Genomic DNA, 27764 nt, shown 5'->3' with positions numbered 1-27764 from the left:
AACTTTCTACTAAAGAAGAACAGATGAGACCATCAACTAAGAGACAAGAGGTGAGCTAGCTAGTGCCTTTATTGAGGCTTTATTACTGATCTTAGCTCCAGATTTTATTTTATATTACCCGACTTGCTGGATGTTGACATAATCTTTGCAAAAAGCTACAGTTACAACGGATTTTATTAACCTGACTTTCTGGATATTGATTACGCCAACAGAATAGAGTCAGATGCAGAAACCCACCAGCCACTGGAAGAACCCACCTAGGATCTTGCTGATGGAGGAGTTGTGCATGTCTGGGAAAGCCTGGAGGATCCTCCTGCGCTCGTCCTTGGCCCACACCATGAAGGCGTTCATGGGTCTCTTTATGTGGCCAGTAGAGGAAGTGGGCCGGGTCTCGGAGTAGCTGCCGGGAACAGAGACGGGCAGGGTCCCTACAGCAAGACACAGACTGGTAAGGCTCGAAATGTCTCCCCTCCCCCATTAGTTACTTATCATGGCCTCAGTGTGTTTACTTTTCAAACCACTGTACTTCTGGGTCAATTCACAGGATTGTAATCAAGTTTTATATCTTTTTATATTTGGACCAGCCGTATCACAGGCTGTTCAAATTGCAGTGCTACATGTGCAAAGATGGAAAACTAAAAGCCCACAGAGGACGGCTGGTGTTAACTGTTAGAGGAGAGGCTGATATTAAAATGGAAAGTTTGGATGCCACGTCACCCAAACTTACAAGTTTATCATGGATGGGGGAAAAAAATGTTGATTGAGTTTATGCAAAGTCAGTGTGTAGCACTCTACTTCCATTCATTACGGTTTTTGTCTCCATTGCCGCCAGTTGACTTCCACTCATTAGAAGACAAAATGACTCCTGATCAAGTCAATGATAATCTTGAGCAATCTTCTTCCAGTATGTGTTGATTTTTCGAGTCACACATTCCCCCTACAATAGACTAAGAGTAGATTGTAAAAACTATATTTTTAAATAGATTCCATAGCTGCTCTCCACATTCAAATCACATCTAGGAATAACTTTATGGAACAGATTTTAATGTATGACTATTGTAATTATTAGGATTTAGTTTGATGTACTTAAAGTTCTGCCTGTAATTTTTTTTTTATTCCTGTAAAGTCAGTGTTTAGTGTATTATTATTAATAAGTTGTCTGCTGTCAAAGTGACACTGAAACATTTACTAAGAGGGGAAGACATCTGGAAACTCTGCTGTCCTACTTTGACACGTTTGAATTAAAACAGTGTTAGTTGAAATATTCCAGCGTTAAAGTTGTGTTTTGGTGAAAAGCCTTCATTCTGAGTAGAGAACAGCAGCAGCATGGTGGGAACACCTACCCTCAGAGTCACTGCTGAGATGCTCCTCGCCGTGCCTCTCTTCACCGCGCTCACAGCGACTTATTTTTTCTGCACGAGGAGAACCTTTATATTCCTGCAGACAAAAATGAAAAACAAAAAGAGGCAGATGAAGTCATCCATGCTATAATCTCACTGATAGATCACCATTTGAATTTGGACTGTGGTAAAACAATCACCCAGTGTTGGAAGAGTGGCACAAAGTTCTATTTAAGGTAAGAGACAAGGCGCCAGCCAATCAGAGTGTAGCGCTGTATGTGCAAAGATGGAAAACTGAAAGTCCACACAGGACGGCCGGTGTTAATTGTTAGAGGCCCAGATTAAAATGTAAAAAAAAAAAAATGTTTTGTTTTGCAAAACTGCTCTTTTATCTGTCACCTATTCTGCTGCTGTAAATTGTCAACACAGTGGAGAGGAGTGGAATACCAAAATAGGTCAGTCAACAGTTTTGGTGCTGCCGCAGCAGCACAGGAGAGATGGAGCAGGATAATAAAGGAGAGGAGGAGGAGAGCTAAGTACAGTATTAGTGAGGACAAAGAGGGAGGGCAGGTGGCTCTGTCAATGCCACACTGAGGCCTTTGTGGTATTGTGAGGCGGCAACAGCTGTTGCTCAGGACAAGGCTGAGAGCTGAAGCTTCAGTCACCTCAAAGAATGAAGGCTGGGATGGGAGGCCGTCGTCACGAAGCCCGAATCCTAAAATACTAGACCGTTACTCAATGACAACAGAAAAAACACAATTCAATTTTATTTCCTTGAACTTAAAACGCAGACAAGTGTGAAAAACAAGAACGGACGATTACCCTAATGCAGTGTGATGAACTGTAACAATGTGCCTCAGTGTGTGTGGCTGCACCACAGCTGGGATATTTGTCCATCAGTTTAGTGCTGTGGAGAAGCATGACTCCCTGTAATCCAAAACCACACTGACCTCTAAATTACATCCTACATGTCAGATGGAGACTGACTTGGGACTGCTTTCCCATTCCCTTATGGAGTTTAATCAGTTAGAGGCTATTTGGAGTCCGCGGTCTCATTTAATACCCCATTTGTTTCTGTACGTCAACAGCGCCGCCACATTGTTCCTATTTGCTACCTATATTGGCTGATTTAAAAATGGCTTTTATACATGTCTGAACACGAAGACGTGGAGCGATTTTTTTGTTTTGTTTAACCCAAAGTCCTGCAGCTGTGAGGTATTCCTGTCAGATACGGTGATCCTCTCTATGCAGAGTGAGTGTACTGGAGAAAAGAGGGGTGAAATGCAAATCCTAATACTACGTAGGACTACAAGTGCCACCAAATGGTCAGATCATCATCAGTTCAATTATTTAGAACATAGGCCCACTGGCCTGCTGCTGGAGCCACTTCAAGCATTCAGCAGCGCAAGGCAAATTGAATCTTCATCAGTGCAGACAGAGCTTCTACAAGGGTATAATGAGATTTAGTAACTTTATCATACAGTAGCTGCTGTGACATTTCTGCAGCACTTGCATAAAATCTCTAACAGTGGCACATCTAGCTGATTTTTCTGCGCCAACTGTGACGGCACCAGTGGACTGGTCAACTGAACAAAGATACAACAGAAAAGATGTGATGGTCATGGCACAGAATTTCTCTACATGCACAAAAATCCAAGATAAAGTGTTATTGAAGCGTATTAGCAAATGTTTTGGAATGACTGTGGCTCAACCTAAGCCAGCCAGATAATACCTTTCAGGATTTACCAAACAGAAAAAATGTTAAGTAAGGCATGAAGACAATAGAAGAGATTTTAAATGGATCAGATTTTAGCAGTTGTATGATTTCTCTATTGTCTTAAGGTAAAAGACCACAAACCATCTCTCCTGTTAGCATTAGACACAAGTTTGTTTTTTTGTATTTACCCAGAATACCCTGCGCTATAGTGCATTTCCTGCTGTTGAAGCAGACTCCAATTCGCTTGGCGTTCGTAACACACCTGAGTTCACTTCAACCGAACCAGGACCGAGGTCCTTCAGGCGGACCAGAGCTTACTTTTTTGCTCCTTATCAGAGTTCGGTTGTGCATTCACACCTCCCCAAACGAACCAGACTTTCTACAAACTTGAGTTGGACTGAATCGGACCAATGCTACACTGAAAGAAGCTATGCTATAGCTACAGTATTGATCCAAACAACAATCAGGCGTTACAGCAGCAAAACGCTGTTTTAAAGGTTACGCAACACCACAGCTCATTACTCTAAATGTTTGTTTTTGCCCATGAAAATGTGTTATACTTTCATGGATTATAATATGCTGCAGGTTATCTCTGTAATTTTGGCCACAATGACTAGAAAATGCCATATGGCTGTTTTGTTTTGACAAACTAAATTCCTTTCAGTTACACATCTTACAGTAGTTCTAGCTGCACTCTAATAAATGTTTTCTACTGATTGAGTAAACAAATATTGAAGCAATAAAATAACCAGGAGATTACAGGAAGTGGTTCATCCCCTTGTGACCTTTTGCTCTCATCTGACTTCATGCTGCTACTGATCCATTTAACCATGAAGGTGACGCTACGCTCCGACTATATGATGTAGCACTGATGTAGCTTTTATGGTCACAGATTATTCCATAACCAAGATGAGACCGACAGGAGGTCAGCATCAGGTCAGGTCAGGGTGAACTCTCTGCTGTTTCTGTCTGAGAGGAAGACTGAGGAGATCAAAGTAATGGCACCCTAATGGCACATAATTAAAAACTTATGTGTTTTAATTGTTAGAGCTTCCAGTCAGGTTGGTACAATATTGCCAAGGTACTTTTATACACTGTACCAACTTTGGAGAATATTCAGATTCAGCATAACCAGATAAAAACAAAATGCCTCTACCAAAGAGCCAGTCTGTTCAACAAGCATGTAGACACAACAACTCACCATTTTTCCAGAACCGTCTCTCTCTCTCTCCCTGTCTCTGTCTCTCCCTCCGCTGCTGTGGCTCCTCAGGAGCTGCTGGGCATCATGGATGGCCTGGGTGACCACGTCGCCGTCTCCTAGGAAACCTGATGACAAAGGCAGAGCAGACGGACGAAACACTTGAAAATGAGCGACTAGGTGAAGGAAATAAAAACAGGGTTAAAAAAAAGGAGGTTGTAGCCACTACAACGACAATAAACTACACACTGCAAATAATTTGGAGTTACGTTCCACAGAAAAATCCATGACTAGGTGAATCTGTCAGTACTGATCCGTCACTATGCGGGGGTCCACTGTAATCATCAGTGCATTCCCTAGTGTACTACAAGCCTGGCAGGCCGCCAGGCTTATAATATAGTACATGTGTCCATATACTGCCCCCTGCAGGCTAACCGTTGTTTGTTTTTTAAAACACCAGTAACACTGAGAGCAAAGACGAGTTGTATCCTTGGTGAGAAGCTCAATGGCAGCACAGTATGGTCAGAATATGAACACACTTTTATTCACCGGATCTCTGTAACCACTTCCCGTCTCTACCGGTCTGCATGAAAACTTCAGTGAACAAAGTGACAAGTCATGGATAAAGGATTAAAAAAATTAAATCATGTCTTCCAATAACCCATAGTTAGCAAGTCACATTTTCAAATGTCCAGTCAACTTTAAACCTTTTTCATCCCCAAGACATGACGGACGTTCTGGGGGAAACCCTGAATAATGATTTCATTCTTCAGCTGGTGGCCAGTCCAAGCACTCCAGTTCAACCAGTAGAGATTTCAAGTGCAGCCATTTCCTTATTCTGTCATATTGTATGCACATCACATTAAAATTGGAAAAACTTTTATTTTTCTACGATTTCATATATTATTTTACATCTCAGAAACCTGGTGGGTGACCTTCGGACGACCCCAGCCTGCGGGTTACTCACTGAGGGCGGGCCGCGGCGGGCTGCGGGACACCTCTCTGGGTCTGTAGGCGCCCTGCATGGATCCCACTGATCCCAGCTCCAGGCTCAGAGGGCTGGACGTCTTCCCCAGCTCCATCCCCTTGGGCTTGGAGGTCAGGTTCAGCGGCTGGCTCGCCTCCTGCGGGAGAGAGCAAACCATCAGGGGGGCGGGGTCTCTGCCGACGTCAGGCGGAGCGACAAAAGATGAGGGTGTGCGTGGATCCCGGGTGTGAACAGCACACCTGACATGTTGGAGCACATCAGTCACACCTTAGCATTTTTTTTTCTTTTTTGCCTTATTCTCATCCTCTCATTCCTTTTGTTTACTCAAGCTGTGTTGGTCTATCTCTTCTTGAGAGCCTTCCGTGCAAACGGCTTGCGCTACACCTACACCGCACACACTGAACCTTTGAACGGAGGGTGTGGCGTATTCCTAAAGCTTTTCAGCCTCCTAAATACTAGAAAAACCCATTGTTTGCTCAATCCTGAGAGAATCACTTTCCTTAACATTGCTTTAAACCACAAACACACATTCAGCACCTACACCCACTGCAGAGCAAATAGTTTCCCATCTACCGCCTTAATGGGCGCAATAAAATAGCAGGCGGATAAATGGGAGGTAATGTAAACAAGAGTGTGATGCGGTACCTGGCGGAAGGAGCTGCTGCTCCTCTTGATGGGCGTGTGGTGGCTGTTTGGGAGCAGCTGCATGGGGTAGTCGACCGCTGGGAAGAGGCAGAGCACAGGTTTACAGGCTGCAGACGGATCAGAACGTAGAAACGTTCAGCATGTGTTTCCATTGACCGTGTAGTTGTACAAATTGGAACAGCCAAAGTAAATTTGCTTCATGGAAACACGGCAATTTCCCCCAAAAAAAAAACAAAAAAAAGAAAAATCACAAGTTGTTGTGCTGTAATTAGGTGGTTTTTCTACAGTATCTAAATTAGTACAACTACAAAACTGCAATGAACACACTTTTACTGCATCGTGCGAGTCGTCATCACTTCCTGTCAGCATCTTCAGAAAGGACAGGAAGTAGAAGGAGGATGACGACGTGGCGAGTTTTTTTTTTAATGACGTTGCGTGAACAAGTGATTTTAGTTACATTTGTTATTTAATGGAAACACCACAACTGCAAAATAATTTTTTGTCAACATTAGCGGAATATGGACAAAGTTTTGTACACATTTTGTAATGGAAACACAGTGACTAATACACCGAGGTGGTCGGAACATTTTCCGGAACACCAATCACAGGTATGGTGAGTCACTCTGATCAACGCAACATTGTGATAACGTCTAATGAAGTTTGTGCCTGTAACATAACAAAGTAAGAAGTTCAATCCTGGGAATACTTTGGCATGAACTGGACCACGCTGCCATGGCAGTGGGTGGTCTGGTGTGACAAGGGGAAAAACAAATGAACAACATCTACCTGAAGGTCATCACAGACCCAATGCACCCCTTAAAGAAACGGGATCCCACCATATCAGTGGTATCACTGATGCCAGATGAAGCAAAAGATGGTTCAGGATTGGTTGAAAGAAACAAGAAATTTGAGGCACAGGTGAGCTATTGGAAAATTCACCCGAGTGATAATCTGATTGAGCATAAATATAATCTGTTCCAGTCTGTTCTGATCGGCTCGATTTGGACTCCAGCTATACTGGACTAGACTGTATTTGGTTCATTTTATTAAACTTAAATTCCACGAGAGAGAAACTAACAAAACAAAACGAGTGAAATTCATGAGCAACTACATCCATCCTGGTTCATTTAAATCCATTCATTACAGTCCAACTCACTCCTGTTCAGTTACCATAGCAACACAGCTCAACTCCATCAGCTGCGAGACATTACGGTGAGGTAACCGAGTTAAACTGGACTGAATCTAAAGCGTGTGGATAAAGAGCCGTGCTCAGTTATAGTGTAATGCAGGATGGAAATGACGAGCAGAGGCACCAACAATGACTTCATGGACACACCGTTGGTTTGCATGCTTATCATAACCTGCATAGTTAATATCTCCATGGAGATACCAGTGGTGATGTTGCTACGGTAACAGAAGAACACTGAGCGTAACTGGTTTCTTAACTGGTGACTGTACAATATTTTCATGACTTTTATGATGCAAAACATTTTGATCTGCCCCGTTTGTGCTTCACAAATAAACTTGATTGATTGAACGACCGATTCATTAAAATGCTCCAAATAATTTTTAATGCTATCCAACATCTACACTAACGTGTAAATCACTGTGATAATATTAATGTTGGGCTTATTTGGAAATGAGTTTTTCCAGAGTGGAATAATAATAATAATAAAACTTCTATAGAACTGCCTAGAAAATTCAAAGAAAAAAAAATCCCAAGAAGCCTCAAAGTGCTTAAAAAGATCAAAAGAAATAATTTTCATAGCAATCACTGAAAGATGATTAAAATTATTAAATTAAATTGATATTTTTGATATGTCTGGCAAACTTAGATATGAGGTGCTTATCTGTCCTATGTGGACATAATATCACTAAGAAAAGGTAAGAAAAAAAGATATTCTGAAAAAAAATAAATCAGAGATTCATGTTTTCAGGAATAAATGCATCACTACGGACGTCAAAACAAAAAGAGCTTTTATATGTCAACCAAATGAGTTGTGGAGCAAAACGGCGGCGATGAGTCGACACGGCGGTAAGCAGAGATGTACTTTCAGATTACATGAGGTGTAGAAAGGCCAGGATGTTCCAGATGTAGCTGGAAAGTCTTAATTTTGTTCACTTCCAAATCTTTATTTCATATTAGTCCATAATTCAAAAGTGATTTTAGATTGGACCATGTTTTGACAGGCTAATTTAAATTCACCTGAAGTTTTAGGGAAAATCCCAAATGAACAATATGCCACTGATGTTCAGGATGCATCTGATGCAAATGTACAAAATACTTTTTTTTTTTTTTTAAAAAAAGGCACCACCAAAATGAAAGTCAGCAGCCTTTCTTCACAAACCTGACAACACCTCCTACTTACACAGATCTGAACTTGGTGGCTATTCTAACGTTCCTCTAATGTGTTGTTTTTCTCTCCATGTTCCCGTTTCAGTGTTTTTTTTTTCTTTTTTACTTCTACTCACTCGGCTTGCAGGGGATGGGCTGCAGAGGCAATGTCATCGGGGGGTCTGAGGAGACGGGGAGGGTCTGGGTGTTGGGGTGGAAAGCCGGGATCATCACGTAGGGCATGTTCACCTGCTAGGACAAAAAAACAAAACAAAAAAGGAACCTTACACAAAATGTACGGGGGTCATTTTCTCCAGCACTCTAATGTGCTGACCTGCGGCGAGAACTTCTCATTTGTAACGGTCATCTGGTGCCGCCGTGATATATGGAGACACACAAAAGCTCTGGAGAGGAGCTGACCTGGATCTGCTGCTGAAGCAGGTTGATCTTATGCTGCTGCTGGATCAGCTGCTGCTGCTGCTTGGCGATCTGAGAGACGAGGCACATTCATTAGCTGCTGTGTGAGCAACCAGAGACACACGCAGTACAAGGGAAAAAGTCAGAGCACTGCTACAATCTGTCACATTTGCTCAACAGCTGCGTTTCCATCACAGATGTGCGCAAATCTTTGTCTACATTCTGCTAATGCTGAAAGAACTATTTCACATTTGCAGTGTTTCCATTAAATAAGAAATTAAATTAAAATCGCATATGAATAAGTTTGTTGACATGATAAGTGATTCAAAATCATGGTGCTGATGTCAGTGTTTTATTCAGGCTTCGGAACCACAAGCCCCGCCTACTGTGGAGCGGCTACGTATGCGGCGTTTTGGGGAAATTGTAGTCGGTGATATTCCAGAAGAGTTATGGATTCAACACACTTAAATGTCACATGACTTTTTATGAACTGTGATGCTGTGAGAACTCTGGTGGAGCCAGGGGCACACGGTGTGCAAAAAACAAAACAAACCATCTTCCTCCTTCTACTTCCTGCCTTCTTCCTCAGCGTTTCTAACAGTCGTAACAACCGGTTGTTGATCATGTGACCTTTGTGATGCAAAAAACTTTTTTTTTTTTTTTTTAAATTCAGTTGAAGAAAAAATAAATAAATCACCTAACCCACTAAAATGCTAAAATGCATATTCCTGCAGGAAGCCGTACCTGCTCCTGCTGCTGCCGGGCCAGCTCCATCTGCTGCTGCTGCTTCTCCAGCAGCAAGGCGGCCATGTTCCTCTGCTCTGAGTGGGCGCCCAGCAGCTGCTCCCTCAGGCCGCTCAGCTGGTTGATCATCATCAGCAGCTGCAGCTCCTTCTCCGCCAGAGACTCCGGGGTGCCTGAAAGTCATCAGAGCAGGCGTGTCAACCTGGCTTTTATTTCGTCCCACACATACACACACACACACACACACACACACACATCACAAATGTCCTAAAAAAGGGCCGATGGTGGCAGAATTTGTTGATAAAACTTTCCATTAAGAGACTATTAAAATGTGAATAAATAGCAGTCTGATGAGAATGTGTCAAAGTTAAACAACACTGAACACAACATAGTTTGGCACAATACAAATGCCGGATTTGGTCGCAAGTTTGACACCTGTGGATTAGAGGAATAACTGAATCTAAAAATAAATATTTATTGGAAAATTGTTTTGACCATTTTTAAGTTTTTTGTTATAAAGAGAAACTTTGTTTTTGTGAGCAACGTTTCAAATTTGACAACATGTGGTTTCCTGTTTTTACAGGTATTTATTGTAAAAACATATTTATGTATTGCAGTAATCACCATGGAAACAGATGTACAAATGTGTACTAAGTAGTGACGTGGTGATAAAATTGGCTGATCTTGATTTGGACCTGCTGGTTGGAAACTTCAGATCGTTTCACAGTTAGAGGGAGATGTGGTCAGGTTGCTTAAAAACCTCTGTGGCAACGTCAAGGAAGATGTACTGACATTACTTGCGCTAACTGTGCTAATTTCCTAAATACAACTTAAAAATTTAAATCCACAATCATTAATTGTCTTTTGTTAACAATGACAATGAAACTTATCAAAAAGTGGAAAGCAGGATGGAAATGTTAATAGTAGCTGCCGGGAAGATCAAGCTCACAAATCGTCTTCATTCCATATAAACGCTGCAGTTGCTGCCACAACTTTGGGTCAGAGTTATGCTCAGGTTGTTGACAAAAAAAATTGTTTTCCAAAGATTACAAACCCTTTTATTTATGAATTGTACACAAAAAATAAACGGATTAAAAAAACTGAAATTTGCTCAATAATTTAAAAATAATATTTTAAAATAATTTAGCAATAAAATTACAAAATTAATAATAACGCATTAATAACAATGCGTTATTATTATTGTGCCCATGCAACAACAACCGCAATCAGTTTTAGCCAAGAACACAGAAAGACTACTAATGGAATATTAAAGCACAGTTGTTCCATGTAATTTAAAAACCAACATTTAACAACGCAATGAAATACAAAGAATACAAGCAGCAAATCGAGCAAAGTTGGGTTTTTTTGTTTGTTTATTTTCACTTTTTAAAATCAGAGCTGACCTTTTAGTTGTCCTGCGCCCACTGAGCTTTTATCCAGAAGTTTCTCCTTCCAGTCGGCGTTCAGCAGCTTCTCGATGGTCGGCATTACTGTTAACAGAACCAAACAGGCACTCAGCTGAACTGCTCCGCGCGGCACTACACGACACCCAGAATCTACTCCGTCAAATCAAAACACATCCAACTGTAGCGCTAACTGCTTTCTGCGGCTCCCCTCCCGCTCGGCCTAATGGCACTGATTGGAGAAGACGGTCGGAATGTCGAAGGCCGCGCGATTGTTTGTGCATCAGGGAGAAATTTGGAGTGTTTGAGTGGATCAATATTTGGACAGAGAATAAACCAAGGTCACAGAGTGGAGAGAATTTGAGAAAAAAGAAGAAAGAAAAAAGAAAAAAAAAAAAATCAACCAAAGAGTTCAGAATTGTGACAAATTTGAGAATAGAGTGAATCTCTGAACAAAAAAGCACCTTCACTCCACTTTAAATCAATCTAGAGCCCAGCAACAGCATGACTGTGCTAAGCAAAAATACAAAATTTATTTCTCTTAAAATGTTATGAATATAGCTTGAACATATGATTACTTAGAAAGCTTGAATATAAAGTCACAAACAAAAAGTCGTAGATACTGAAATGTTGGCCTCTGGGGGAGGTTGTGTGTCCATTTCCTACATACACATTATCCTCACCTGTGGGGGGCGCTGCAACAAGAACCACTGAAGGAAACAACAAAAACAACTTCTGACGACACTGAGCACTACTTCTTTTCCAAAAAAAAAAAATGTTAAAAAGATGGAAATGCTAGCGGTTGCTGCCTCTTTTTGTTGGTAAAAGATCAAAAACCATTTCTTCCGCTAGCGCTAGTCTTGTGCGCTTGTTTTGGTTGCAAGTACCCAGAATGCCCTGTGCTGCAACCTGCTTCCTGATTTTGGAGGAAGCAGACTTCCTCCAAAATCAGGAGGAAGTCTGAGTAATTGAACTCCTCCTGAGTAATTGAACTCAGGAGGAGTTCAATTACAGATTCACACATCCCCAACCTAACCAGACTGTATAGATAAATGGACTAGAGTTCGATTTTGAACTATACGTCTCATTAGCAGATTCAAAAACTGTCAAAATATTTGTCTAAAAGCACAGATTGTCCAATCTGGGGTTGGTCCAAAGGGAACAAATTAAGTAATCAAAGGTAAAACAGTTTGTTTATTTAAGTTCTTACTCCATCTCAATAGGATTATATTCAGTTACTCTTAAAATACATCAATGTGGAGGCCATAAGCCTTAGAGACCTGAACATCCAAGAGATTGCTGACCAGAAGGGGTGGGCAATGTAGACACCAGTCAGATGTGCACACAGTAACTGTATTTAATCATATTTTCATATGTATTGATACTCTCTTTGAACAAACAGTGGATAAAATAACACTCCTGACAATATGGACAGTTGTCGGGGGTTTAAAGCATCATTAATTAGAATTTATCATGGCTACAATAATAAATAATCTTATCATGGTTAGAAATTTATCACGATAGGTGATAAACGATACGAGAAATGCCCAGCCCTACTGACCAGTCATGCAAGAGACTTTAAAAATACCAAAAGACCTTAGAGTGGCTTTTAGTCATCATGTCTTAATATTTAAGAAGTAATGTTACACTTTTACATTGTGATAAGTTATTATAGATAAAAGAAATAACACCGTCTGAACATCTTTGAAGTATTTCCACCAACAAGCGACTCTCAAGCATGACTACAGACCTTCCTTAATTTTGGCTTGCCCCTCTGATCGCTCGTGAATCCCGGCTTCCTTCGCTCCCATGGGGCTTTGCTTGTGAGGCGGCTCCTTTCCTGGAGAGCCCTCCTATAAGAACATGGAGCAACTCATCATCACACCGAGCTAATCTGACCGTTTCAGCATCGTTCCCCAATGAGTGGGAAGAATCTTTATTATTTTTAAATGCATTCCTGCTAATAAGACTCCTTACCGAAGGGGAGCGTGACAGTGGGGGGGTCAGCTGGCGCGTCTCTAGAGGCTGACTTGCTGACCAGTCATGCAGAGTCCTGGGGTGCTCAGAGTTGGTTTTGGTTCCGCAGTCTCCGCCACATTCCTCCTGTTCCACTTTGACACCGATGTCGGCCATGCGTACATCCCCACCGGAGAGGAGGTGCAGAGCTGAAGGGCTGGGCTCAACCATTCTGTTGGAAGAACAAACACACACATAATGCTAATTGTCCTCTGGGTGGGGCGCTGCGAGTCTCTGCCATGCTAATTTGCCCGTTTTTGTACAGGTAGTTGACACTAAGCGTGACTCAAAATGGAAATTACATGGAGACAAGAGAAAGTTTTTGAATTGTCTCATTTCATGCACTGGCAAACTTAAGATGTGGGCACAGTCCTAATTAGAGGCTTGGCCACAAACACGAAAAGATTAGATGGTTTTTCAGTCGCACCCTGTGTGGTGCTAGCCTTGGCTTGCAGAATGTTCCAGCTTGAGCCTGGAGTTCTTTCACAGGATGGTTCAGGTTGACACGGACTGCAGTCAGGTCCGCATTTAGTTAGTTACTAGCTTTGACTTTTCACTGGCCGGCCCAGAGAATGACCTTAGCACTGGAAGTAGCTTTACACAGGGGGATTATGAGTCTTGGGGCTAAACTGTTGATGTATCTCAGATTTTAAAAGGAAGACTCCAAATACGTGAAAAACACCGGAGACGTGGTTAGGTTGTTGAAACTGAACACAGATTCTCAGCAAAATCTCCAGCTGAAGATCTCATGCCTCCAGGTCAGAGGTCATGGCACCAAGTACATTGGCTTTTCTGTCATTTTCTTGCACCTATAAACAAACCCATTCAATACATTTTACAGGTATGACAATTCATCCAGCTACACAGTAGATAAAATTCAATTTAACAAGAAAATAGCTTAGGGATATTTGGGGGCAAAGTGAGAATCAGTGTTTTTTTTTTTGTTTACATAACCAAAGATTTCACAAATCTGCATTTTAAGGTATTTGTAATCACTTTTATGCTCGTGTATCTATGGTAACGAGCAGACACAGAGCAGGAAAACGTATGACCCTTTTTATTTGTTACTTCAAAGTAGTGGTCTCAAACATTCATTACTTTTATTCATTTACTTACTGAAGACTTTAAAAACCTCTGACCTCCCTTTGCTTGGGTCCCAACGTGAAATATGAGTGATTATGACCTCTAGCCAAACAAAAACAGCTCACAGATAAATCACCCGATACTCCATTACCTTACATCAGGACTGTTCAGATTGTGGCTTAGAGACAACTTGCGGCTCCTAGTTGATTTTTTGCACCCAATTGAAGAATTATATAAATTTGACCTAACAGTGCAAGATGAGGATGAAACTACAAATGTCAATATGCAATCTACTTCCAAAAATGTTAGACACAACACAAAATCTGGATCGTCTTTTCTAAGCCATTGAGTTCCATTTTAATTTCGTGGTAAACAGAACCACATCAAACCTGTGAAGTGAACTTATACTCCAAAATGAACAGGACACCCACATCTGCTTTTAACTACGTTATGAAAACTTTGCTAAATACAGAAAGTATTTTTAAATTAAGACTAGCCCAGATCTTGTTTTTATTCTTTGTTTGTTTTTTTGCTGATACAAAAATATATATACATTTTCAGTTTTCAATAAACATGGAGATTTCGTAAGAGATATTTTGGGGAGTGCAGGGGTCGGCAAAATCCCACTGAAATGTAACGTAAAATGCTACATTTCAGTGCAACATTTAAAGTGTTCAAGTTGAAAGACCAAAAATGACTAGTAAGTAGCAATGCACATCAAAAGTGTGTTTTTCTCAGTAAACTGTTGAGACAAACTAAGATTCAAATATTGTTTAGATGAGTTTGGTTCAGTGTCACTAATCTAATCTCTGCTAACCCTTTACAAAAATGTAAGGCTCTAAATAAAACTAAGTTTTAATAAGTAACCCCACTTACTAAAATTCCTCAAACATTGTTTTATTGTAATGTCTCTGAATACAGGTTACATGTTATTTAAATTATAACTTGTTAAGTTGCTTTATGTTTTAACCTGTTTTGCCTTGTCCTGGATGGCTGAGAACCAATAAGAAGAAATAATGAATATCTGGGAAGCATCTTACCTTAACGCTCAAGGCACCAGGGCTTTTCACTGAAGAAAAAAAATCACGTTATTTTGTGGTTTTAAAGACTACGTTGACTACTCTTCTCATTAACTTCAGCAGTAGAGAGTTAAATGATTAAAAGTATTTGCTTTAGTCTATCAAAGCAATGTAGCCAGTTTTGCTAGTTTTGATTTCCAAAGAATAATGTGGTACTTTATCATGACTCAGCCAAAGTAATGAAATAACAAACTGCAGTCTAATTTTTATTGTCAGTGTGTTTCATCTTATTGAGCTACATATCTTTTGCTTTAAGTATTTACTTACTGGAGGGGTTTTTTGCTAGTGCAGCATAACCACAGCTAGCTCCTCAGTTCAGCGGCTCTGACAGCCCGGGGTTTTTCCGCTGCTGTTGCTCCTCCTACACATTGGACTGAACCATTGTTCTAACAATGGCGGGGGGGCACATAAAATTTCATCCTTATTTTTTTCCATAGATGAATGGCGGATTTATTTAGTTTTTTGTTTCTTTTGCATTTTCATATAGACATTTTTTTTAAACACAAAGGTTCCTTTTGTGAATTTTTGGGGAATGGGGACAAATCTACACTTGAAGATTGGGGAAAGTGGTCCGGACCCTTTAAAGCCCTTTTTAAGTTTTGGATCGCACATACAGTGTCACAATTCATACTATTATTATGAAAAACTATTGTGACCGTCATTCTCTTTTATTTTATGCTCCCCCTGGCATATTTTTGTGATATGTACACAGTTATGTGTTGTTTACTGTAACAAATAAAGTACATTAAAAAAATAAGTTTTGGATCTACGAGTCAAGTTTATTTGTATAGTACATTTCAGCAAAAAGGCAGCACAAACCTAGTGCCTCAAATGACAAAAACATAACAGAACCAGTTATGAAACAAGCATCAAATGCCATCATTACGCAAATATAATCGATAAATGTTCCAAGTTATTATTAATATTATTTAGGCAACTCTTAACAGGTTGGATCTCAGCCTTGGTTTGAAGGACGTCAGTGTTTTGGTTGTTTTGCAGTTTTCTGGACGTTTGTTCCAGATTAAAAGAGCATAGAAACTGAATGCCGATTCTCCAAGTCTGACATTTTCTGTTCCAATAAAAGAAAACAACTTTATTTGTTTGACTATAACAGATCATGATTAGTTTATTGTTGAACAGGTAAAATATATAAACATATTTTTGGTGATTTTTAATCATATTTTTTGACTGCCAGCACTTTTAAGTTGACGATTTTGGCTGATGTGACAAACGGTTTGGACACCCCTGCAATCGACTCTACAAAGATGACAAAAAATTACTTTTAAATCACAGCGATTCCTGAATGAACAAAGTATCAGAGCGGCTGTGAAACGTTCCAGGTAAAACAAACAAACAGTTGTAGAAGTCCCGTGTCAGACACATCCACTTCTTGTACATATTTTGTCACTCTTTGGGTTCAAAACTACCTAAACTAGAATGGAGATAGGGGGGAAAAAAAGGGCAAAACCTCCACAAGCCTAATCCAGGATACGGTGACCTGGTTACGGTCAAGTTAAAATCAGCGTAAGGCTCGACTACGTGACGGGAAAACAGAGGAGACAGGACAGGTTGATTGAGAGAGGTCCGAGTCCACGCAAACCTGAACAAATACCAACTCGGGATTGTGTGTGTGCATGTGTGTGTGTGTTATTTCCAAGCTCTACAACTGGAGGAAAAGAAAAACACAGCAGACAGCAGAACAAAACAAACAGAACACACAAGGGCAAAAAGTGCACATATATATAAAGAGGCAGAAAAAAAAGGTATTGTTGGAGCCGGGGAACAAAGGAAGCCAGGACAATGGGGGAGAGGCTGACAAAAGCCGCCGGCCGCAGGAAACGGGCCGGATAACAATGCCAGCGGAATGTGCCGACCAACTCGGGAACACGGCAAAAAAAAAGAAAAACGCGGAGCGCCACCGTTCTGTGGAAAGCATAATAATGACTCAGAGCCCCCCCGCTCCCAGACTGCACACCCTGTTTCTGAACAAAGGCACCTGTCTGCCAGGGTCCACGGCTCCAGACCTCACCAATATGCTTCAGTGTGTGGGTGTGGCTGTTAGGAGACGTATACAAACAGGTAGTAATGGTGACCTCATTTAACTATTATACTGCATCAAAAGTTGAGGTTTAAAGGTACAGCCAACTCACCAAACGAGACCATTCACCATGCTGAGTTCACAAGAGCAAGACAAGGAGATTTTAACAATATTTACGAAAGCAAACTAAAGATCAATTTATCTTCCATTATTGTTTTGTAAATAGAGAAAAAGTTGCATAAATCTATAGAGCTCTGGAAAAAAATGAAGAGCTCAGTGCACTGAACCCCACTGAAAACCTCCTGGTTATTCCACCAAATGTTGATTTCTGAACTCTTCCTGAGTTCAAACATTAATATTGTTGTGTCCAAATGAATATGAACTTGTTTTCTTTGCATTATTTGAGGTCTGAAAGCGCTGCATCCTCTTCGTTATTTTGACCATCTCACATTTTATGCTAATAAACTCAAAATTTTTGCTCGGAACTTTGGAGACATGTCAGTAGTTTATAGAAGAAAAGAACAATGTTCATTTTCCTCAAACATATAACTATAAAGAGTAAAAGCAGAGAAACTGATCATTTTAAGTGGTCTCTTAAACTTTGAAAAACCTTTTTTGGTTTTTTGTTGTCCCAACAGTCCAAAAGCAGCCAACAAAATACTACCTTTTTACATTTGTATGAGATATTATACTAATGATATAAATTTTACAATTAATAAAAAAACAAAAATCTCCTTCAAAAATGTTGCATTCCGGGATGAAAATGTTGGCCTTTTTTGGCTTCAGTTTCTCATCATTTATATGGAGAACCTTTGAATTAAAACCTTATTTCTGAAGAAATTTAAACGGGGCCTGCCAAAGTGTGCCCATCTAATGCTGCAAATCAGCATCAATGCTAAAGTAAGCTGCTATGTACTCAATAGCATGTGGAGAGCCACAAACATGTTGAGTAACATGGACTTACTCCATTCTGTATGTTAAAACTAGTGTACAAGTTAAAATGAGCCAAATTGCAAACATTAGTCTAAATGCTACTAGCATGTTTTACATTTACTTCCTCTATTCAGTATACTAAGTGTGACTAATAAGAAAAATAGATAAAAGCTATTTTTAGGGAAAAGGCTAATGCTAATGGGGAGCAGTGAAATACTAGTGTTTGTGCTAATGTTAATACACTGCCTTGCTGCACAAGGCAGTGTATTAACCGAAAAAAGAGATGCAACTTCTATCATGAACATAGATTAGCCAAAAACCCTATAAATTACAACAAAATAATGCTACTTCCGCTAGCCGCCAGAAGTAAGACCCATAATCGTTTCCCCAGTAAGCCTCCCAGGAGTAAGGTGGATAGAATGTTCAGTTCTAATGGTATCAATGACATCAGCAGTGATGTCATCATTAGAGATGTGCCGATCAGGTATTTTCCTGCCGATACCGATCACCCAGGAGTGCCGATCACCGATACCGATCACATAATTATTATATTTTTAATCATAAGCACTACAGTTACATTATGTGGAAAAAGGAACCATGAATTCACCTTAATTTAGATAAAAGCTTTTAAATAGCTTTTTCCAAGAAAACAAACAAAACAAAACAAAAAAACGGGCATTGTGCAAATTGTACTGCTATCAGTAATACCATCTTTAACAGACTGAAAACATATGGACGCTCTGAAGCGGCTAAATAATGCAAAAAGTCAAAATAAAACCTCTCAACATCGCCAAAAAATTCAAGTATAAAACGTAACATTCAAAGGCAAATACAGGTTCCATTACAATAAACAATCCTGAGCTACTGAATGAAAACTTCCTGATAGCATGGCGGCTAGCTAATTACTGCTAGTTCTGATTGGCTGTTTCTGACTGAGCGGAGTAATTATGCACAGCAGGGAGGAGATCGATTATTTTTTCAGAGATTATGTGTCTCATGTTAGGACCGCGAAAGTTTTAATACGTATATAAAATGTATTTTTTAAGTTAGATGCTGCAGCTTTAAGCAAAGGTTCGGTGTTAGAGACACTACCAGGTGGAGCAGAAGCGGCACTCCGTCTGTGAAATATTACTCCCTGTAGCGCGTAGCAGCGGTTCAACAGCGAGAGCAGAACCAGCGTCTTACATCGCAGCTCAAAGACTTAAATAATTTTACGGGTTATTTGTTTAGCTTTCTGACCGTCATGCTAATCCGGGTGAGTGTTTGTAGCTGTGCGCTGCTTTACCTGCTATCTGATCGTCTTTTTTACTGCAGTGAGCCTCGATGTAGCCAAACTAAGTCAAGTTTGGCATTGTTCTTATGCTATATTAGATTCGTCGTGTTGATGCATTTTGACGCGCTTCACCCCACATGCTTCAATTTTCCGCCGCAACACGCAAACTTCCCCATTCATTCAGTGCGTTATAGTTCCACATCGCTTAGGATTTGTTGCTGCGCGCTTGCGCAGTGTGAAGGAAAGAGGAGACCAGCTGCACAGGCAGGCTGCGAAATGAGATGCAGGTGATCGGTTTGTGTGATCGGCAACAAGAGTCTGATCGGTGATCACTGTTCATACACTTTTTCACAGAAATCGGTCGATTATGATCGGTGGCCGATCTTTCGGCACATCTTTAGTCATCACTCTATATCACAAGGGAATCTCCCTTTTGAATGTACCTCACAGTTTTCTCAGACCTGTTCCACAGTTCTACCGCGACAGATCACCCTTCAGAGCACGTTTGACGTTCAGAAAAGCAAGACGTTACTAGAATATAGACATGAAGAAACAACAGATTGTTTGCGTACATGAAGCTTTTCCAGCTAAGCTTTCATGAGTCGACATGGTAGACCGCAACATCCAAGTCGACTACGACGCTGTCATTTTCCCTGTTGAAGATGACAGCCCCATTGAGCCGGAAGATGAATCAGAGATCCAGTGGGAATCAAGTCCTTCTGGCGACTTTGAGAGTCCAAGATCATTGGAAGTCAAGCAGGAAACACCCTCTGCTGGCTTCAACATTACCCTTCAGTGGAAGACGTGGAAGAGATTAGCCAACAGGTTAAGAATCTGACAAAGCAGGTAGACGATCTTAAAACAGAACTGCAGAGAAAGAAATTTGAACTCCATGAGGAAAGAGACCGAAGGATTGCACGTCAGACTAAAGTCAAATCCCAGCAGGAGGAGATTCAAAAACTGCAAAAAATGTTGGAAAAAGAACGTCACCTGCAAGTGAAAGGTGAACAGGTTTCTTGCTCTTCCAAAGTTACACCTGACAAGAGCGTTCTTCAACAGCTGGAGTACTTCAAGTGGGAGGCTGCAAAATATGCCTAACGCAACAAAGGTTGAAGTCATGGTTGAAGAATACCGAGTGAGACTCAAATATGAGGAGCATCTCAAAAGTCACTCTGAGCAAGCTTCCAAATTTAAGGCTCAGGAGGATATGGTGAAATCTTTGCCGGGCCAGGTTACGGACCTGAAGGTGAAGTTGACACTTGCTCTAGAAAACAACAATTCTAGAGTCTCCACCCGACCAGGGGTGCTCCTGCAAAGAGAAGGCTCCTTACAAACAGAGGAGACCAAGGAAAGACAGACCTCCAATCAACCAGAGAGGTCTGAAGAGAGACAGACCTTCAATCAACCAGGGAGGTCTGAGGAAAGATGGACCTCCAAACATCAAGGAGGTCTGAAGAAAAACAGACCTTGAATCAAAGAGGGGTCTCCATGCATAGCCTGACTCAGCCTTTGTGCCGACCCACACTCAGGTTGCAAACAGAGGAGTCCACGCAAAGCCAAACCTCCACACAAACATGGAGGTCCGAGGAAAGAGACATCCATGCAACCAATCTCCACTGGTTGCATGGAGGACCTTCATGTTGGCGTTGGCACGAAGGTCAAGCTAAGCCCGGCTCGGCCTTTACACCGACCCACACCCAGGTGGCACTAACCTAGGTCACTATCCAAGCCCAGGTTTTGCCAACGCTTTGCATTATGAAAATTTGAGGCTTTGCACAAATTTGACAAAGCTTTAAACTGTTTAACAAATAGTCATCCATCATCTAGTATGTTAGATGATGGATGAATATTTGTTAAACAGTTGTCAGTAAAATACAAAACATAGAATTTGTGAAAATTCATTTGGCTCTGCTACTGTCTAGAAACAACCAACCAGAACCAAAAGTTTGCCCCATATAATGGTGCGTTCACACCAAATACATTTTGACCGTCAGGCACATCTGGTTTACATTCGAACTCTATGTGGAGGCGCGTCGAGGGCCGTTGCGACCCGTTTCGAGCATCTAGCACGGCGCCATTTGAACCGTTTGACGCATCCAGCGCATCCAATACTCCACATAGACTTTGAATGTAAACCAGACTCACCTGATGTTCAAAATGTATTTGATGTGAATGCACCATTAGAATGTTTAGTTCCTATTGTAACAATGACATCATCAGTGATGACATCACTCTTTGATGCATCAAATGAATTTCTCTCGAGTGTAGCACACAGACTGTTTTTTCAGACTTGTTCCTTATAAGTTAACTTAAGTTACAGGAACCTACAAGTTATGAATCTTCTACAGGAGAATTAAAAATATTTGAAGGCACATAATCAGCCCAGTATGTTCACATTCTCAGTTGAGAGAGACTCACCTGGTATAAAGTTAATTTTTCGGTACTGGAATTGCACCGAGGATAAATTACTTTGATCAAAGCATGTCATGAATATATGTGTATATATTCCATCTTAAGTACATAGCATAATAGTTTTTTTTGTTGCTTTTGCCACCACTAGATGATATGCATATAAGATATAACATAAACAGCACCATTCAGAGATACAATGAGTTTATAGCAGCGGCTCTGATGCCAACATGTCCAGAAAACATATTTAAGATTGTGATTGCAGCATGTGTTACACACATCAGGGCTGGTGTCGGTGTAACAGATGCTGATTTTCCTGTAAAAAGTCTAGAACAGGTAGGCGTGATGAGGCAGAAACAAATCTGTGCTTCACTAATCCTAATGCGCAATGTTTTACTTTACAATAAAATCTCTCAAGATGTGTTTTTTTTTTCTTTTTTGTATAAATCACTCAGCCCTGAAAAAAAGTCAAACTCTTCACAGTCAATAATTAATCTGCCTTTAATACTCATAATGAATTTCTGCAAACATCTGTCTGGAGCTGTACACTCAGCAGTGGTGGCAAATTGTCTAATGTGACGTCACATAAATGTATTACTTAAACAAGACTGTATGCCTTCATTAGACACTAACATCCAACCTTGTTTGGTTTTATTTTTCTTTTGTTGATAAAGTGTGTTGGTTCAGGAGGTTGTGCTGTTTCACTTGTGCTGCCGCCAAACCTGTTTAAATATGGCCGAGCCCATCACCGAAAACAAACAGGGACCAAACCAGCAGTTAGAAACTCCCTGCTCAGAACTTCATTTAAAACAATCCCACCGTTTAAATGAGCATTTCAAAAATCTTTGTTCCAAGACAATTGATGCACGGTTGTCGTTTTTCTGTGTATTACAACACAAATCTACCTTTCTGGTCTCAGTGTAGAAGTACGTTGACACTACAGTTTGAAGACTGATGTTCTGAGTTTTAAGCCGTAAATATAAAAACGCCTCTTGAAGTCGGAATTCCGACAGCCGGAGCTTACCGAGCAGCCCTGGATTTCATGGTTGCTGCTCTTAAACTCTTTACTTCTGCTTGATGTTTGATAACCACTATATAACTTGTATTGTTAAAAATGTATTGTTAGCTTGTTGGCTAATAGCGGCTGGCATTGAAACAAAGCAGATGGCACAGAGTTCTGACTGAAGGTAAAGTTGTTCTAACTTCTAATTTATATGCAAGACGGTATTAATTTGAGTGAACCTGAATATTTGTACAAATGTTTGTATTCAAATCTTAATATCCAATGTAACTTAATCAGTTGACTGCAGCTAAAACTCCAGAGCACATAAAACAGCTGTAAACATGTGGGACGGGCAGCCCCTCACTTCAAGTCAGCCACTTGACTACTTTTAGTTCTTAAAGTGATCTGAATTATTGGTGTGTGTTTGTTTTAGATCACAAGCAGGCAGAATTGGAGGCTAAACTCATGTGAAGCGGAACAAAACACACACGCACGCACACTGGCAATTCAGATTCACATTTAAAGCCAACAATACTCAGGGAAGCATTTCAAACGCACCGATTCACGTTCCACTCATAACTGGAATAAATCAACAGCTTTCACAAAAATCTGCATGAGCCTCATCTTGTTTGACAGCTATTTTCAGGTGTGGTGTTTGTTTGTGGATATTTATGAAGAAATAAAATCAGGGGGTGAAGAGGGAGAGGTAGGAAACTGTTTGGCCAACACGGCGGCGGCCACCATCGGCAAGGGGTTGATTGTGCGACGGCGGGAGGGAAAGGGGAGCAGAGGGGCGGGGGGCGCGGACGGCGGCGACACGCTGAGTCCAGTCCCAACGCTCAGAGTTATTCCTGGGTCTCCTCTCGGCGTTCCGGAGGGAGCCGGACTGCAGGGCTGCCACAGGTGGCGTTCACACGCTCAGAGTGAATGTGTGTCACCGGCTGCAGAGGTATGCACAGAATCTCAACGACCCACAGAGCTGTTGACAGCAAGGAATGCGCGTCAAAGGTGTGTGTATTTTTCACCAGTGCAAAAGGTTTTTGTTTGTACTCTCTTGGACAATGCCGTCGGCGTCTTCGAGAGAACAATGCAAACCAGTCAAGGTTGCCGCTTCCATCCCTCTCCTCTGGTTGAACAACACACTCACAAGTCTATCCGCGGCAGATTGCATCCATGCAGAACCCAACCTTGTGTGTGTGTGTGTGTGCATGTGTGTTGCATTATTTGAAAAGCGTTGCCTTCTTGCGAGGCTATCTGATTGAGGCCTGGGGTTTTTTTGTGACCACCTACGAAGCTGTTTGGGCTTTTATACGGCATTGCCGCATGCTGCTGAGAAATCACAATGAAGCCGACCTCCAAGCAGATGTTGAGCTTTACGAAGATGAACAAAGTGAATGAGCAAAAACTTGTATTAGTGTGTTAGTGTACGCATGCATAAAGCAGGAAATAAACCTGCCAGAGCAGGTGATCTTTGCTATGGAGGGGAAATCACTTACCTGCAGTATCAGATGTTTGAGTTAAAAAAAAAAAAAAAAAAAGAGTAGTAAGCCAGACCTTTCAGTCATGCATACCCATCACTAGTCATGATTACTCCTGCAAAACAAGACTAATAAAAGGAAGAGACATGAACAATTTAATTAAAACCATTGTCTAGTTTAAAAAACAAACTTTAAAGCCATTATTTCAAGTTCTTTATGGAGTTTAAACTACTTTTACCGAGTTGGCAGAGAAAGTGCCAGAGTCGTAAAAATTTCAGCCCTAATCCTCCTTGACATGTTGCTGCACACTGCCAGCTGACTGGCTGAAAGACAGCTGCTATGTTTTGCAACACTTTCACAAAAACCAACTGTTCGAGGAAAAAAATGCCAGTGTTAATAAACAAGGGAGGACAGTGTGAAAACTACCAACTGTTATAATTCAAATGATTCATGTTTTTCAACTTGGGTAAAGGTCCTTGTGTAAAATACTTCAATAAAGTGAAACCATCGCATTTTCACTTATGGGACACTATTTGGGTCAACCATTAGTTGTTTATAAAAGGAGCATTCAAACCAACTCAGCTTAGTCCACTCTAATCAAACTCCAAAGAAAATTTTGCCAGTTAGCAGCTAGCTAGTCAAGGTCACTTTGCTGACAACCTTTTTCCCAAGAAAGCATCAGCCCTCAGAGTGTTCAGGAGGTTACAACAAACAAATGTAGTGCTTCTTTTTCTATCTTTTCTAATGCTGTACTTATAAAATGTTTTAGCCAACAACCTAGCCATAGCAAACTTAAGCGTTTCAGAAACGTAGAGTCGCGTCGTTTAATTCTACTTTCATGTCGGCTGTATTGGAGCGTTCGCACATTGTAAGACACCTCTGCTCGTCCATTAAAAAGTTTCATAGTGTGTTTGGATCTATACTGTTAATGGAAGAGCTGCTCTCACTGTTGACACGTACAGTGCAAGAATACATGCAACAGATTTCTGCGGACCCCAGAGATGAGTCACACAGGTGTTGGGATTGAAGTGGACAGCAGAGTGGACCAGACGGTATGAAATAGCCTTTGTAAGTCAACACCACCTCCAAAAACACACTGCCTTAAACTGGTGCTGCACAGACTAACCTGATGTTTTCTGCCAAGATGTCAAGGAAAAACTCTGTTAGTGTTTTCCAAATGGTTAATTTATGTGTATGGATCACTATTGGCTAAAATAACCTTTCATTTTTAAAATCAACAAAAAGCACAAAAACTTTTGTCATAACAGGTTGTTTAACTTTAAGACTTCTTGTCTCCTTTTCAATCAAACAAACTACTTTGTTAAATTTGTTTGCCGTACGGCTTATGGAAAGCCTCGCTTGCTGCTCGTAGGCGGTCAAATCAACAATTCAAGAAAACTTTCTTGAAGCCCAAAAACCGAAAGATTCATCTCAAAAAACATTTTCTCAAATAAGCAGTTTTAGTCGGTCTTACAGGTGAAAGGTTCGTAACCTGCATGGTAGGAATTGAGTTCTTTGGTTGCCTCTAAATACAAGCATGGGACACATGGATGTGGCAGAACAATTTTCTGTTTTAAGTTGTTCTTTGTTTCTTTTTGTTGTTGTTGTTCTCTACAGATGATGGTTCACTTTTGATAACTTTAAGGAGAAACCTTAAAGGTGAACTGACCTTTCACAACAAGTCCATGGCTCAGTCTCCACGCGGAGTTTCGGTGCGTTGTACCACGAGTCTTTTACGATTCAGCGCTGCCGGCCGAGTCCTCCTACCGCATGAATGACAGCAGACAGAGGAAACCTCTGCTCTCAGATAAAAATCAACTCCTCTCCCTTTTGAGCGCCGACAACACTGAAACGTTACACTTCCCACGACAAGAATCACTTCACACAAAAACTTCAGTTACCCAACAAGTTGTAACTTGCAAAACCCAACATTTAGTCCCCGGGGGGTTGGCAATGCAAATCCCTTCTGTTGTTCTCTCTTTCTTTTCCTTTCCTTTTGTTTCCTCCTTCTCTCTCTCTCCGTCATTGTTTTTTTCTTCTTCTTCTTCTTTGCCTTTCCCCTTCTGACAAGAGCAGCTTTTCAGGCTTATATCATCCTAGTTGCCTTTCAACGAGTGCCTGGGGCAAAATTGTTCAGAGTACACAAAAGCCAGAGTGCGTGAGTGCCAGGAGGCTTACTCAACAGATGAAAGAAGTGTTAGGCATCCAAAGGTTTACTTGACAATATATAAATAAAGACAATTGCATTGTCATCACTGTGCCTGACAGCTGCAATGGTTAAAAAAAAAAAAAGATTAATGCAAGAATGTCTCATAAAACTCCATCCAATTACAGCAAACCCAAAATTAAAACATTAAAAACTTGGAGAAAAAAAACTTTCTCTGTGCCAGATCTCCACTGCACCATAACAACATATCCCTGATTATCACGCCATTTCTCACGCATTGTTCAATTGTCAGCAGCTTTTCGTGACAGGGTTGCCCACGGTGAGTTCCGACCTGCCGCGCAGTCGTGTCAAGACAAGTGTGAAGCAATGTATAAACAAATGTTTGGGGAAATGTTTCGCAGTTAGCAGTATTTGCTTAGGGATGATAAAGCAATCCAGCCGCTGCTGCGGCGGCAGCGGCTGGAGCCGGCGCGGTCTGCCCACAGGGCCTGGCTCTGCCTTATCGTGGAAAGAGCTTCCAGCAAAGTGCAACATCATTTAAACTAAACCGCATCTCATCTACAATGCTTTTAATGCAACACATACACGACTGAGCTCACTTCGCGTACTACGGATGTTTATTTTTGACTCAAATCGAGAGACTTGTGTCGGAAACGAGGTTGTGTGAAGTTGAAGAAAAATGATCATTTCAACAAAATAAAAAAAAAAAAAAAAAAAAAAAACACAGCCCATCATCATTCCTCTACCTTCTCCATGCATCCTGTACTGACCTGGCAGGGCCGGGTGGATGTGCGGGGATCCAGAATCGCTCCCTGCCTGGAACAGAGCTGCTGACACAAGTCATAGTGAGAGGCTCTGCTCTGCTCTGCCGCTCCTGTAGCGCCTGTCTTTTCTACTCTCTGTTACCTCTGACCCAGGCAGCCACCCCTCCACCGATGGGTCCCCCCCCCCCCAGACTCTCCCCTCAAGAGGGAAAAAGTACAAAGAGCCTCTTCAGATCCCACCGCACGGGCTGCGTATTTGCATAATTAGCATGCTGTTGCAGGTAAGCCTTCCTGCAACACCACCGTGCGCGATAGTGATCAGGCGGCCAACCAACAGGTGTGATTTTCATGTGATGAAACGCATTCATCGGAGGAGGACGCTTTCTAACAAAGTCGGCTTTATCCCCTCCGTTATGATTTCCTGGACACATGACCGCAAACCGGGAGAGCGAAGCCAGAATAATATGTGAAAGGTATTGTGGATTCACGTTGAAAAATAAAACATTTACATAGCAGAGAGGGGAAAGAATAAGGCGTCACTGTAGCTGCTTTTCAGTATTTTAAAGTTGGGAAATTACCATATGAGCGTTACATTTTGGAGCTGGTTGGGATTTTGTTTGTTTGTTTTGAGTTTTTTTGGGAGGGGGTAATTTTTCGTTTTTGCAACATCAGTGGAAAGAAAGGACTTTAAATTCCAACCAAGAATTGAATATTCATGGTAAAAAAAAAACTTT

At 41.1% G+C, this 27764-nt stretch overlaps 1 protein-coding gene across 2 annotated transcripts in view; it reads right to left on the bottom strand.

Moving 5' to 3' along the window:
- Positions 1–27408, bottom strand: part of sox13 (SRY-box transcription factor 13) — a 30073-nt gene extending 2665 nt beyond the window's left edge. The window contains exons 1-12 of one of the 2 annotated variants that reach the window (XM_081607471.1): positions 27037–27408; positions 12765–12975; positions 12538–12640; positions 10788–10874; positions 9385–9557; positions 8644–8712; positions 8361–8475; positions 5889–5965; positions 5223–5379; positions 4259–4383; positions 1344–1437; positions 258–428 (exon numbers count right to left, since the gene is read on the bottom strand). In XM_081607471.1, the coding sequence (XP_081463597.1) occupies positions 258–428; positions 1344–1437; positions 4259–4383; positions 5223–5379; positions 5889–5965; positions 8361–8475; positions 8644–8712; positions 9385–9557; positions 10788–10874; positions 12538–12640; positions 12765–12975; positions 27037–27110 (1456 nt within the window). In that variant the 5' untranslated portion in view covers positions 27111–27408. The remainder of the gene's footprint in view (positions 1–257; positions 429–1343; positions 1438–4258; positions 4384–5222; positions 5380–5888; positions 5966–8360; positions 8476–8643; positions 8713–9384; positions 9558–10787; positions 10875–12537; positions 12641–12764; positions 12976–27036) is intronic. The other variant, XM_081607472.1, reaches the window with a different exon arrangement.
- Positions 27409–27764: the final 356 nt, after the last annotated feature.

The sequence above is a fragment of the Poecilia reticulata genome, chromosome 5 (assembly GCF_904066995.2).
Source record: "Poecilia reticulata chromosome 5, P_reticulata-male-v2, whole genome shotgun sequence".
In the NCBI taxonomy this organism is placed as follows: domain Eukaryota; kingdom Metazoa; phylum Chordata; class Actinopteri; order Cyprinodontiformes; family Poeciliidae; genus Poecilia; species Poecilia reticulata.
Note: the sequence above shows the minus strand (reverse complement) of the source record. Positions and strands in the feature narration are given on the sequence as shown.